Source organism: Bubalus kerabau, chromosome 1, assembly GCF_029407905.1.
Source record: "Bubalus kerabau isolate K-KA32 ecotype Philippines breed swamp buffalo chromosome 1, PCC_UOA_SB_1v2, whole genome shotgun sequence".
Taxonomy (NCBI): Eukaryota; Metazoa; Chordata; class Mammalia; order Artiodactyla; family Bovidae; genus Bubalus; species Bubalus kerabau.
The window spans coordinates 16,712,175-16,726,539 of record NC_073624.1 but is presented as its reverse complement, the minus strand read 5'-3'; the positions used below and the strand labels follow the sequence as shown (position 1 = coordinate 16,726,539).

The window sequence follows — 14,365 nt, the reverse complement described above, 5'->3', positions numbered from 1 at the left end:
ATCAACTATGCGCCAACTTGCTTCAGTTGTGTCCAACTCTTTGCGACCCCATGGACTGTAGCCCACCAGGCTCCTCTGTCCACGGAATTCTCTGGGCAAGAATACTGGAGTGAGTTGCCATGCCCTCCTCCAGGGGATCCTCCCGACCCAGGGATCGAACCCAGGTCTCCCGAATTGCAGGCCGATTCTTTACCCTCTGAGCCATCAGGGTGCCCTCTCTCCTGATCTGTCCTCCAGTAGCTCATTCACCTTGATTCCTGCCCATAACTCTACAAACTGGAGCATCTCTCCTACAGCAGCTCTGCTCATGACAAAGTCTTGAAGTTTTCTTTTATCTGAAAATGCTTTCATTTCATCTTCAGTCTTGAAGAACATTTTCACTCGCAAAGTAACTCGGAGCTGAGGACTTTTTTTCTTTTGGTGTTCTGAAGATGCTGCAACACTGCTTGCTAGGAGAACATAGGCAAAACACTCTCCGACATACATCACAGCAGGATCCTCTATGACCCACCTCCAAGAATATTGGAAATAAAAGCAAAAATAAACAAATGGGACCTAATTAACCTTAAAAGCTTTTGCACAACAAAGGAAACTATAAGCAAGGTGAAAAGACAGCCTTCAGAATGGGAGAAGATAATAGCAAATGAAGCAGCTGACAAACAACTAATCTCAAAAATATACAAGCATTTGAATATTTTTGCTGCCTCACTCTCTCACTCTCCTCTCCTTCTGGGACTCCAAGAATATATATCTTAAAGGGTTTTTTTTTAATATCATCCCCCTGAGTTTCTGCTCATTTTGAAAGTTTTTTCCCTCTCTGTCCTTCAGATCTGTTAATTTCTATTTATCTATCTTCTACCATCTCCATCTTTCTATTAAGCCAGTGATTTTTTTTTTTAATTTCATATCCTGCCTCTCTGCGGCTGTATATTTTAAGTTTCTGTTTCTCTGCTTGTGTTCCTGTCTTTTTTCTTTCAAAGGAGTATAGCTTGCTACCCGATGGACTGTAGCTTTGCATCTCTGTGTGCTGAAGTCCTTGGGCTCTGACTCCACCATCTGGGTCATCTCACTGGCTGGTCTGTTGTCTTTCTCTAGAGTGCGGTTTGTGTTTTCCTGTTTCTTCTTATTTGGAGTGGATTATATACTGGACATTAAAAAGTCTGTGGGTTCTGTGATGTTCCTCCATAAACTACTGATTTTTTTTCAAGTAGGCAGTTAACTTGGTTCACTCAACCTGTAGACTATCCTGAGATGAGCAACAGCCCAAATTTAAGTCATCTTCTTTTAGTCCTAGCTGGGTTTCCTGGAGCCTGCCCCCAAGCACCCATTGTTGAGGGGAATGATGTAGAAATATCTGAGACACTCAAGTAGCTTACAGCCAGATTATGAGCCAAGCATCACACAGCAAGAGAATGATGCACTTGAGCTTGGAGCTCAGGAAGGTGGGTCAGGCTCAGTGCTATGGCCCCCACCTCTTATCCTCACACAGCCTGTGCCCACATGCAGGTCAAGGTGAGCAAAAGCACCCAGTAGTGCAGAAATTAAGATAAACATGTTTGCTCTCCCTAAGACCTGCTCCCTTTCCCAAGGCTCCCCTACCTCCCCACTCCCAGCCCTGAGGACCCCCCCATGCCTAAATCTCTGCTATAATCGATGGGACAGCTACTTCTGCTTCTTCTGCCCAGGTTACAAACTGCAGAGCAACAGCTGCTTCTATCTCCTTGCCAGCTGGAGAGGAGGCCCCAGAGAGGGGAGGTGATCCTGGAAGCAGGACTGGGGAACTGCTGACCCCCAACAGCCCCATACGGGCCTACCTCACTAGCCCCCCTAGTCCCACATGGGCCTGCAGTCACCAGCTGAGGCTCCTTCTCAGTCCCCAGTCCCTGGTGGCTTTCTCCCCTGACCCCAACACACACTACCGCTGCACTATCCAGGTGGGCCCTGGTCAGGTTCTCCTGTGCAAAGGGTCAGATTCACCAAAATGGGGACTATGTCCAGGCCCTGGGCCTCTCCAGACTCCAGCTGCAGGAGAGGTCACTCCCCTCCACCCTCTTGGTCCCCTGCCCTCTTTCCCACCCAGTCTCCACCCAGCACTTGACCCCCTGTCCATTTAGAGTGACCAGCTGTCCTGGTTCATCCAGAATTTCCCCAGTTTTAAAACTGAAAGCCCTACATCCCAAGAAGGCTTTTTTAGTCCCATGCAAATTGGCGTTCTGCCTGCTTTGGGGTTTTCTTTCAAGGGCCTCATCCTCCTCTCCTCCAGAATGTCTCCAGGAATGATGGGCTAACCAAGGTACTCCACTAAATCTTGCTCTTAGGAAGGGAGCACAAGCTTAGGAGCAGAGTACAACCCAGCCCACACAGACTGTCCAAGGGAACAGGGAATGAGGCTCCAAAGGAAGACTAGAGGAGGATCCCCAGCCCCCATGGGAGCCTCAGCTGGTTTCTTCCCACCAGATGGGTCATGGACCGGTACTGTTGTTCATGCCTGTGGATGTGTCTCTGGCTTCCCAGGTGCTCCTTGTAACCCTAAGAGTTATATATCAATAAAAGGGCAGGTTTCAGGACTTTCCTGGTGCTCCAGCAGTTAAGACTCTGAGCTTCCAACCCAGGAAGGCCAGGATTCAACTCTTGGTTGGGGAACTAAGATCTTGCATGCTGCAGGGCTAAAAAATAGAATAAAAATAAACCATCTCCAATATTTACCCCTGAGTCAGACAGCAGTAGTATCTACTCTAGAGACTTTTTTAAGGTCATGCTGACGATCACTATATTTCAACTTTCCACTGTACCTGTTCTTTTAGCCTTCCCCAGACACAGTCCCACAGCCTCGCTTGGCCCAAGCCCTCACACTCTGCTTGGAGGGAAAGGACCATTCTCCCACCTGAAGATGGAAAACACAATGTGTCCAATATCCATTTAACTTTCTCTTTTCCTTTGAACATATTAAGCTGTCTTTTTTTTCCCCTCTAAATAGTCTATAATGAAATGCTGGTACTTGGTTTTAGAAAGCAAGCCCACAAATGCTCATGAAATAAATCTCAGGAAGATGAAAGTATAATCCTTCTTATCCTGGAGTTGCAGAAAATCAGACATGATTCTTCTTCACAGAGTTGATCCTGATAAAGGGGTGAATCAAGAACATTCAGTGAAGATAGGTAATCCTGTTCTCTGTTATACTTCTGTCATCTTTGGGAGTGTAACTTGTATGGAGGAATCTTTTTAAGATATTCAGACTTCAGAGATGATTGCAATTGGAACAGTGCAATGGCATCTATAAACTTTAAAAGGCAGCAACTCAGGAATTCTCTGGAAATCCAGTGGTTAGGATGCCAGACTTCCACTGCTTGGGGTACAGGTTCAAGCCTTGGTTGGGGTACTAAGATCCTGTCTGCTGTGTAGCACAGCCCCAAAACAAACAAACAAAAGGCTGCAACTCTGGTCAGCCATTGATAACTTATTCCTCTGAAAATGATACTTAAATTAACTTCTTCAGGAACTTCCCTGGTGGTTCAGAGGTTAAGACTTCACCTTCCAATGCAAGGGGTGCATGTTCAACCTGTGGTCCAGAAGCTAAGGTCCCACATACTTTGCAGCCAAAAAACCAAAACAGAAAACAGAAAAGTGAAAGTGGAAGTCGCTCAGTCGTGTCCGATTCTTTGTGACCCCATGGATTATACAGTCCATGGAATTCTCCAGGCCAGAATCCCAGAGTGGGTAGCCTTCTCCTTCTCCAGGGGATCTTCACTACTCAGGGATCAAACCCAGGTCTTACACATTGCAGGCAGATTCTTTACTGGTTGAGTCATAAACAGAAGCAATATTGTAACAAATTCAATAAAGATTTTTAAAATGGTCCATAAAATAATAGGAAATTAACTAATTAACCTCTTCCGTTTCCAGAAAGCACAAGTATTTGTGAGACTGTGGTTTATTTGTTAGACCAGACGGATACTTTTGGGACTCTCTTCTCCTTTCTAGCATAAAGGTAAAATTCCATTACTCTGCTAGACTTTTTTTTTTGCCCCACCCCCTAAAGTTTTTAAGAGCTTTGGAGCCTGCAGGTACTTGAATTAACAGGAAGAATCCCTGCGCGGTGACCTACCAGGAATCAGCTTTATGGCACGCCCTGGGCGTTCAGACAGGGCAGCCCTTTGTCCACAGACACGCCCCCTGCCACCCCGGCCCCCACCTCCCTTCAGAAACTTTGGCCTGAAACTGACCGTGCCCTGCGTCAGCCTGAGCCTGCTGGACAAGCAGTGTCAGGGGCCTGTGGGCGGGATTCAAGGACTGCCTCAGTGCGCACCCCCAGACATGTTTGGGGAGGCGGGAGGTAGGGTGGTCACAAAGTTCAATGTGTACAAGAGACTGGCTGGTTACAGAATGAGCAGGAGGTCAGGGAGGGAGAAGTCTTGCTGCTTAAAGGCGAAAGGCTAACTCAGAAGGAGCCATCCTACCGAGTGTGAGACACGCACACGGTAAAAATTAAACAGTGCGAAAAAAACAAGAGTGAGTGCACCCACCCACCCCTGATGGCCTCTCCGGGCCAGGGCGGTTTGTGGAGCTGTTTTTCCTCTGCTTTGGGGTAGGTGAGCTATTCTTGAATCAGACGGAAGGTGGCGCTCAACCCAGAGAACTAGAGAAAAGGGAACTGAGGAGAATTACTCAACTCATTTCCAGTAACTTCTCCCTCCTCCCCCACAGGGCCTTCTCAAGCCCCACTTCCTGTTCCCTGGCTCGGGCCAAGACCTCTCAGGGCTCAGATGTCGGGTTCCTGGTCTCAAAGTTGCGGGAACTGTCTCTGGGGAAGCCTCACTCCACCCGCTGCCCAGGCAACATGTGAGTGTGCCTGGAGGGGCTGGAGAGACTGGGGAGGCTGAGGAGGCTGGAGAGGCTGAGGAGGCTGGAGAGGCTGGGGAGGCTGGAGAGGCTGAGGAGATTGGAGGCCAGAGAGGCTGAGAGAAGTTTGGGGACATGGGAAAGGCACCGCGGGACAGATGTGCATGCTCACACACACACACCCATATAGCCTCCAGCAACCTGCCCTGGGGTGTGCTGGCTAAAGCTCCAGCCAGGACACTATCATATTTAAATGTCTCTCATTTGTAACCTCCAGGCTCATCAGACGCCAGGGTGGGCTGGGGTTGGCTGAAGCAGACAGAAAGCAGCCCCTGCTTGGATGGGCCTCTCCAGGGAGGTAGGCAGTAGTAGAAAACCCACAGTCCAAGCACAGGCCGACCAGGGGCTGAAGGAATTGGGGCAGGAAGAGCTGTAAGAGTGTGGACAGAGGTGCCCAGGCCTCTCAGCTCTTAGCACCGCCTGCCCCCTCATGTCTCCACAGGCCGCAGGTCACAGGCACGCAGCCACATCTGCCCTGGCCCACTCCCAGGTGGTGGTTCCTCCTCTGGGGCGTCCTCCAGGCTTTCCCCACGCAGGGGTCCGTGGTGCTCCTGGCCCAGTGGCTGCCCCAGAAGCTGACGTCCCCTGGGTACCCGGAGCCGTACGTCAAAGGCCAGGAGAGCTCCACGGACATCGAGGCTCCAGACGGCTATGCTGTGAGGCTCCTGTTCCAGGACTTTGACCTGGAGCCATCCCCGTACTGTGAGCGGGACTCCGTCACAGTGAGCTGGGTGGGGTTCTGGAGGGACTCCACATGGGGAGGGCCCCTGCTGGAGGCCCAGGGCAGTGGGAGGGGGCCAGGGCCTGAAACTCGAGGCTCACCCGGGAGGCCGGGTCTCCCAGCTGAGGGCCCATGCTTACCTGTGCACCCTGCCATCTGGGCCCCACCAATGAGAGAGAAGGCCACAGGTCAGGAAGCCTCACCAAGGGACACACAAACACTGCAAATCCCTAGAGTCAAAAGCAAGAAGTCACACATCAGTCATTAAAAGTGCATCATCAAGCATGTTGTGTGCCTGCCCTGTCGGGCTCAGGAACTGGATGTTTAGTTCAGTTAAATTGCTCAGTCGCATCGGACTCTGCGACCCCATGGACTGCAGCACGCCAGGCCTCCCTGTCCATCACCAACTCCCTCAGCTTTCTCAAACTCATGTCCATTGAGTCAGTGATCCCTTCCAACCATCTCATCCTCTATTGTCCCCTTCTTCTCCTGCCTTCAACCTTTCCCAGCATCAGCATCTTATCCAATGAGTCAGTTCTTCACATCAGGTGGCCAAAATATTGGAGCTTCATCATCAGTCCTTCCAATGAATATTCAGGTTTGATTTCATTTAGGATTGACTGGTTTGATCTCCTTTCAGTCCAAGGGACTCTCAAGAGTCTTCTCCAACAACACAGTTCAAAAGCATCAATTCTTCGGTGCTCAGCCTTTCTTTACGGTCTGACTCTCACATCCACACATGACTACTGGAAAAAATCATAGCTTTGACTAGACAGATCTTTGTTGGCAAGATAATGTCTCAGCTTTTTAATATGCTGTCTAGGTTGGTCATAGCTTTTCTTCCAAGGAGCAAGTGTCTTTTAATTTCATGCCTGTAGTTACCATCTGCAGTGATTTTGGAGCCCAAAAAAATAAAATCTGTCACTGTTTCCATTGTTTCTCCATCTATTTGCCATGAAGTGGTGGGACCGGATGCCATGATCTTAGTTTTTTAAATGTTGAGTTTTAAGCCAGATTTTTCACTCTCCTCTTTCACTTTCATAAAGAGGTTCTTCTTTGTTCCTTTTCGCTTTCTGCCATAAGGGTGGTGTCATCTGCATATCTGAGGTTATTGATATTTCTCCTGGCAATCTTGATTCCAGCTTGTGCTTCATCCAGCCCGGCATTTCACATGATGTACTCTTAGAAGTTAAATAAGCAGGGTGACAATATACAGCCTTGACTTACTCCTTTCCCAGTTTGGAACCAGTCTGTTGTTCCATGTCCAGTTCTAACTGTTCCTTCTTGACCTCCATACAGGTTTCTCAGGAGGCAGGTAAGGTGGTCTGGTATTCCCATTGCTTTAAGAATGTTCCAGAGTTTGTTGTGATCCACAGAGTCAAAGACTTTGGTATAGTCAATAAAGAAGAAGTAGATGGTTTTCTGGAATTCTTTTACTTTTTCTATGATCCAACAGATGTTGGCAATTTGATATCTGGTTCCTCTGCCTTTTCTAACTCCACCTTGAACAGCTGGAAGTTCTCAGTTCACATTCTGTTGATGCCTCAGTTCAGTTCAGTCACTCAGTCATGTCCGACTCTTTGTGACCCCATGAATCACAGCACACCAGGCCTCCCTGTCCATCACCAACTCCCAGAGTTCACTCAAACTCATGTCCATTGAGTTGGTGATGCCATCCAGCCATTTCATCCTCTGTAATCCCCTTCTTCCCCTGCCCCCAATCCCTCCCAGCATCAGGGTCTTTTCCAATGAGTCAACTCTTCGTATGAGGTGGCCAAAGTATTGGAGTTTCAGATTTAGCATCATTCCTTCCAAAGAAATCCCAGGACTGATCTCCTTTATGATGGACTGGTTGGATCTCCTTGCAATCCAAGGGACTCTCAAGAGTCTTCTCCAACACCACAGTTCAAAAGCATCAATTCTTCGGCGCTCAGCTTTCTTCGCAATCCAACTCTCACATCCATACATGACTACTGGAAAAACCATAGCCTTGACTAGATGGACCTTTGTTGGCAAGGTAATATCTCTGCTTTTCAATATGCTATCAAGGTTTCCTTCCAAGGAGTAAGTGTCTTTTAATTTCATGGCTGCAGTCACCATCTGCAGTGATTTTGGAGCCCAAAAAGATAAAGTCTTTCCTTCCAAGAAGTAAGCATCTTTTAATTTCATGGCTGCAATCACCATCTGCAGTGATTTTGGAGCCCAAAAAGATAAAGTCTGACACTGTTTCCACATCTATTTGCCACGAAGTGATGGGACCAGATGCCATGATCTTCGTTTTCTGAATGTTGAGCTTTAAGCCAACTTTTTCACTCTCCTCTTTCACTTTCATCAAGAGGCTTTTTAGTCCCTCTTCACTTTCTGCCATAAGGGTGGTGTCATCTGCATATCTGAGGTTATTGATATTTCTCCCAGCAATCTTGGTTCCAGCTTGTGCTTCTTCCAGTCCAGTGTTTCTCATGATGTACTCTGCATAGAAGTTAAATAAGCAGGGTGATAATATACAGCCTTGGCGTACTCCTTTTCCTATTTGGAACCAGTCTGTTGTTCCATGTCCAGTTCTAACTGTTGCTTCCTGACCTGCATACAGATTTCTCAAGAGGCAGGTCAGGTGGTCTGGTATTCCCATCTCTTTCAGAATTTTCCACAGTTTATTGTGATCCACACAGTCAAAGGCTTTGGCATAGTCAATAAAGCAGAAATAGATGTTTTCTGGAACTCTCTTGCTTTTTCGATGATCCAGCAAATTCTGGTTCTTCTGCCTTTTCTAAAACCAGCTTGAACATTTGGAAGTTCACGGTTCATATACTGCTGAAGCCTGGCTTGGATTACTTTACTAGTGTGTGAGATGAGTGCAATTGTGCGGTAGTTTGAGCATTCTTTGGCATTGCCTTTCTTTGGGATTGGAATGAAAACTGACCTTTTCCAGTCCTGTGGCCACTGCTGAGTTTTCCAAATTTGCTAGCATATTGAGTGCAGCACTTTCACAGCATCATCTTTCAGAATTTGAAATAGCTCAACTGGAAGTCCATCACTTCCACTAGCTTTGTTCATAGTGATGATTCCTAAGGCCTACTTGACTTCACATTCCAGGATGTCTGGCTCTAGATGAGCAATCACACCATCATGGTTATCTGGGTCATGAAGATCTTTTTTGTATATTTCTTCTGTGCATTCTTTCCACCTCATCTTAATATCTTCTGCTTCAGTTAGGTCCATACCATTTCTGTCCTTGATTGTGCCCATCTTTTTATGAAATATTCCCTTGGTATCTCTAATTTTCTTGAAGAGATTTCTAGTCTTTCCCATTCTATTGTTTTCCTCTATTTCTTTGCATTCTTCACATAGGAAGGCTGTCTTATCTCTCCTTGCTATTCTTTGAAATTCTGCACTCAGATGGGTATATCTTTCCTTTTCTCTTTTGCCTTTCGCTTCTCTTCTTTTCTCAGCTATTTGTAAGGCCTCCTCAGACAACCATTTTGCCTTTTTGCATTTCTTTTTCTTGGGAATGATTTTGATCACAGCCTCTGGTACAATGTTATGAACTTCCATCCATAACATTGTACAATTCAGTTATTAAGTTTCCATTTCAATTCTTGAAATAAGGTGGGCTGTATGATGTAATTATGGCAGGCTAAAGAAATCGGCTAGGTATCTGATCATGGGTTGAAGAAACTTGGGAATCAGAAATGGAACAGGAACTGAGTTAAGGAAGTTTCCAGGAGGTGATACAGCTTCCAAACCCCAACAGTGCACAGAACCTTCAAAGTGGGGCTGGGGTTCACACTCTGACATGACCCTATGACCATGGGTGGTCAGGTTTACCCCACACCTGCCTACCCCCTCCCCTTGCAGATCACAGCCAGTGGGATGGATCTCGGCCAGTTCTGCGGGCAACAGGGCTCCCTGCTGGGCAGGCCCCCGGGTCAGAGGGAGTTTGTGTCCTCAGGGAACAGTTTGCGGCTGACCTTCAGTGCACCAGCCTCTGAAGACAAGACCCCAGGCCTCCACAAGGGCTTCCTGGCTCTCTACCAAGCCGTGGGTGAGGGTGCCCCCAGGGTGCAGGGAGGGAAGTCCCTGCCCACAGCCCTGGCCCCGGTATCTTTTTTTTTTTTTTTTTTAGCTGTGCTGGGCCTTCACCGATGCATGCCAGCTTTCTTTAGTTGCAGTGAGGGGGGCTACTCTCTAGTTGCGGTGCTCGGGCTTCTTGCTGCGGTGGCTTCTCTTATTGTGGAACATGGGCTTAATAGTTGTGGTGCATTGGCTTAGTTGCTCCGTGGTATGTGGGATCTTCCTCAACCAGGGATCAAACTCATGTTGCCTACATTGTAAGGCAGATTCTTAACCACTGGGACACTAGGGAAGCCCTCCCTGGTATCTTGAAGTGACCAGTGGAAGCTGAGACTGGGGGTTTGGGACACTGGGGCTTAGCCCCTTGCTGCCCAGCCTGCCCTCTGGTGAGTAGCCTGGTACCTGGGGCACCAGCTCAGCTCCATTGTTTCCCTGCAGATTGCCAGGCCCAGTGCTGGAATATCATCTCATATTTTAACAGAAGCTAAAAATCCAGATTTTTAAGTGAAATTCTAGATTTACAAATGGTAACCTCAGGCTTTTTGAAAGATAAGACATGCCCGTGAGTAAAATTTTCAATAAAAATAATCGTCCTCTGATCTCTGGCCCTTAGTCCCTGGCTCCCTTGCCCAAAAATGACCCTGTTCTGTTTCCTGGGTATTCTTCCAAAGGCATTCTAGGCTCCTCGAATACAAATACTGTGGTGTGTGTGTTGCATACTAGTCACGATGTTTTAAATTTGCCCTTTTTCATTCAATTAAACATATATATATATATATATATATATATGCCATAACTTGTAGCTTGCGGGATCTTAGCTCCCTGACCAGAGATCAAACTCAGGCCCTGGCAGTGAAAGTGCTGAGTCCGAACCACTGCACCGCCAGGGTGTAGGCAATTAGCATTGCCTGATTCTTTATAAAGACCATACAATATTCCTTTATTGATACATCATAGTATATTTAATAGATCCTACAAACAGTACTGCTCTGAATATCTTCTTATATACATTATTGAGCACATGCATGAGGATAAATTCCTAGAAATAAAAAATTGAAAAATGTATGCAATTTTAATTTTGATATTGCTAAATTTCCCTACAAAAGTTTTACTAATTTACACTCCCACTAACCACATATGAAAAATGTCTGTTTCCCCTTCCCTAATTTCACAGTTATTTTCAAACTTTTTAGCATTAACAATCTGATTGGTGAAAAACAATTCAAATAATTCAAATGTTTAAAAAAAGAAAAGACTGTGCTGGGAATTCCCTGTGATCCAGTGGTTAGGACTTGATGCCTTCACTGTTGAGGACCTGGGTTTAATCCCAGGTCAGGGAACTAAGATCCTCCGAGCTGTGATGCAATGCCAAATAAATAAAAAAATAAAAATTTCCAAAAGACTGTGCAGGTCAAACTAAATATGGCCACAGACTAGATTCAATCCCTGGGTTGCCAGTTTGCAATTCTGTTCTCCGTACTAATGACTGCTGTTTTCCTATAGCTGTGAATTATACTCAGCCCATCAACCAGGCCACTGGGGGCCCCAAGGCCATCCCCACACCTGGAGACAACCCCACTGAGATCCAGAGCTGCTGCCAGGAGCCCTATTACGAGGCCAAGCCCTCAGGTGAGTCCCCATCTGCTGAGGATTCAGCTCCTACCTGTCTTACTCCCCTCCCACCCCCGAGAGACCTGAGGCCTCTTTCAGCCCCTACCTCCCAGCTCTGAGCCTATTCTCTGCCTCCCTCGTTTCACTCCTCAGAGACACTCACCTGCACTGCCCAGGTGCCCTGGAAGCAGACCCAGAAAAGGGAGGAGGCTGCCCGCTGTGTGCCTGGTGAGTGAGCACCTGCGGTGCCATGAAGACAGCCACTTCTCAGAAGGGCCTCAGCTGCGAATGGGCCTGTGGGTGCCAGACAGCCTTAGAATAGAAAGGGGGAAGGAAAGGCAGAAAGTGAGGAAGGAAAGGGAAACCAAGAAGGCCCAGAAAAGGAGAAGCAAGGAGCTCATCCCTTCTTCTTGAGGGTCAAGGGATAACCCAGAAAGGAAAAGCCATAAATAAGCTAATCAGATGGAAAATGAAAGAGGAAGAGAAACAGATGAGCTGAAATAAGAGAAAACCCTCTATTGACATGGTCTGCTTTAAGGATATACAGACAGGCTCTCTTCCCCCAAATATCTCCCTACCTTGATGCTATAGTGCCTGAAAGCCTAGCATTGTTTTAAAGCATTTTGTGTGTGTGTAATGTAAAGTTCATATAACATAAAAATCACTAAAGTACACAATTCAGTCATTTTAGCATGTTCACGATTTGTGCAACCATTAGCACTTATTCTAGAACATTTCCATCATCCCCAAAAGAGACTCCAACTCTACCTTCTCCCAGTCCTCTGGCAACCACTAACCACTTTCTATCTCTGTGGACTTGCCTGTTCTGGACATGGCATCTCAAGGGAATCCTATAATGGCTTTTGTGCCTGGCTTCTCTCAGTTAGTGTGATGCTTTCCAGGTTCACCCACACTGCAGCACGTGTCAGTATCCCGTTCCTCCTCATGGCTGAATAGAATTCCACTGTGCAGACAAACCACTTTGTTTATCCATTCAGCGGCGGGTTGACATTTGGGTCATTCACACTTTTCTGCCTTTTATGGGTATTGCCACAGCGAGAACACCTTTAGTTCTCTTGGGTATAGACCTAGGAGTGGCATTGCGGGCTCACACACTAACTCTGTGCTTGCCTTTTCGAGGAATGGCCACACAGTTTCCCACAGCAGTTGAACCATTTTACATTCCTACCAGCAATAGAGGACGGTTCAGATCTAGCATTGTTGGCTGGTCTTCTATTTGGTTTTGTTTTTAATTTTTTGACTCATTCAGCTTGTGGGATCTTAGTTCAATGACCAGGGACCGAATGGAATTGCCATGGCAATGAAAGCACAGAGGCCTAACCAGTGGACCACCAGGGAATTCCCTCAGATCCACCATTTTTGAAACTCAGTCAAACATTGCCTTTCTAACCTAATCTTAGTACCTTTGTCAGGTTTTACTCCAGAGCCACAGAAAGCTCTAGGGGCAGCCTGACCTCGTGCTCTGGGAGGGGGAGATGTCAAAAATACAGAAATGACACACAAATAGACAGGAGACACCACAGACAAATGCTCCTTGCTGCACAATATTGTTCAAAGAAGGTGGCAGGAAGTCTAAAAAAGTGGCTTAGGAAAAAAGGGGTGCAACTGGTTAAGAATCTGCACTTCCACTACACAGAGCACGGGTTCGATCCCTGGTCAGGGAACAAAGATCCTACATGCCTGCATGGTGAAGCCAAATAAGTAAATAAATAAAGATGAAAATTAAAAAGCAGCTTTAAAAATGCCTGAGGAGGAAGAGGAAGTTGCAGAAGCAGGTTTTCAATAAGCATCTCTTGATACAGCGCTGACTTTACCCCTCCTCCCTCTCAGTCTGTGGACGGCCGGTGGTCCCCATCTCCCAGACCTGGGAGTCCCTTGGCGCCTCCAGAGCTGAGCTGGGCAGCTTCCCCTGGCAGGCCCTCACCAGCATCTATGGCAGGGGCGGCGGGGCCCTGCTGGGCGACCGCTGGGTTCTCACCGCAGCCCACACCATCTACCCCAAGGACAGCGTCTTGCCCGGGAGGAACCGGAGCGCCCAGGTGTTCCTGGGCCACACGGACACAGACCAGATGTTGGAGCTGGGCCGCCACCCCGTGCGCCGCGTGGTCGTGCACCCAGACTACCATCAGGAGGAGCCCCATGACTTCCACGGAGACATCGCGCTCCTGGAGCTGGAGCGCAGCGTCCCCCTGGGCCCCCACCTCCTCCCAGTCTGCCTGCCGGACCGCGAGGCCCTGTACCGGCCCGGCCGGTGGGGCTACGTCAGCGGCTTCGGCGTGGAGATGGGTTGGCTGAGCACCAAGCTCAAGTACTCGCGGCTGCCCGTGGCCCCGAGGGCAGCCTGCGAGGCCTGGCTCCGGGAGAGGCAGAGGCCCGAGGCATTCACCGATGGCATGTTCTGCGCCGGGGACCAGACGCGGCCGCAGAGTGTCTGCCAGGGGGACAGTGGCGGCGCCTTCGTGGTGTGGGACAATCGCACCCGGCGCTGGGTGGCCACGGGCATCGTGTCCTGGGGCGTTGGGTGTGGCGAGGGGTACGGCTTCTACACCAAAGTGCTCGACTATGTGGACTGGATCCGGGGAGTGATGGGTGAGAAGGACTGACCCCGAGGGGCTGAGCTGGGCGCCCACTGTAGAGCCCAGGGAGAGGGCTGGGTTCAGGACTGAGCCCTGGGCCTGGGCCGGTGGAGGCAGGGAGACCTAATTAGGCCACAGAGCCAGAGAAATCCTTGCCTCCCACAGCCCCTCCTCCTCACCCTCCATCTTCCTAGGGGGCTTGTGCCACACCCGGGAAGCCCCATTAATCTCTGCTCTGAACTCCATCTCCTGTGGACGCAGCTTCTTCTGTACTCTCTTAAGAGACAGTCACCTTCTCATCCCCCTGTTCAAGTGCCGTGAAGGAGTAGTCACAATTCATTTCATTTCTGGAACATTCCAAAGCCCCTGTAGTCCACCTTCAAATACTCAAACTCTTGGCTTCACCAAGCACAACCCATGGCTGCATTTGGAGTCATAGCTCTTTTTGTTGTTTTAAATCAGAAAA

The 14,365-nt window shown here is 48.2% G+C and overlaps 1 protein-coding gene across 1 annotated transcript; it reads left to right on the top strand.

Annotated features, from left to right (window-relative positions):
• Nucleotides 1–4,745: 4,745 nt before the first annotated feature.
• Nucleotides 4,746–14,365, top strand: C1RL (complement C1r subcomponent like). Its single transcript, XM_055566093.1, has 6 exons — nt 4,746–4,839; nt 5,342–5,635; nt 9,487–9,662; nt 11,195–11,320; nt 11,456–11,530; nt 13,154–14,365. Coding segments are annotated over exons 1-6 (1,446 nt in total). The 5' UTR covers nt 4,746–4,837; the 3' UTR covers nt 13,927–14,365.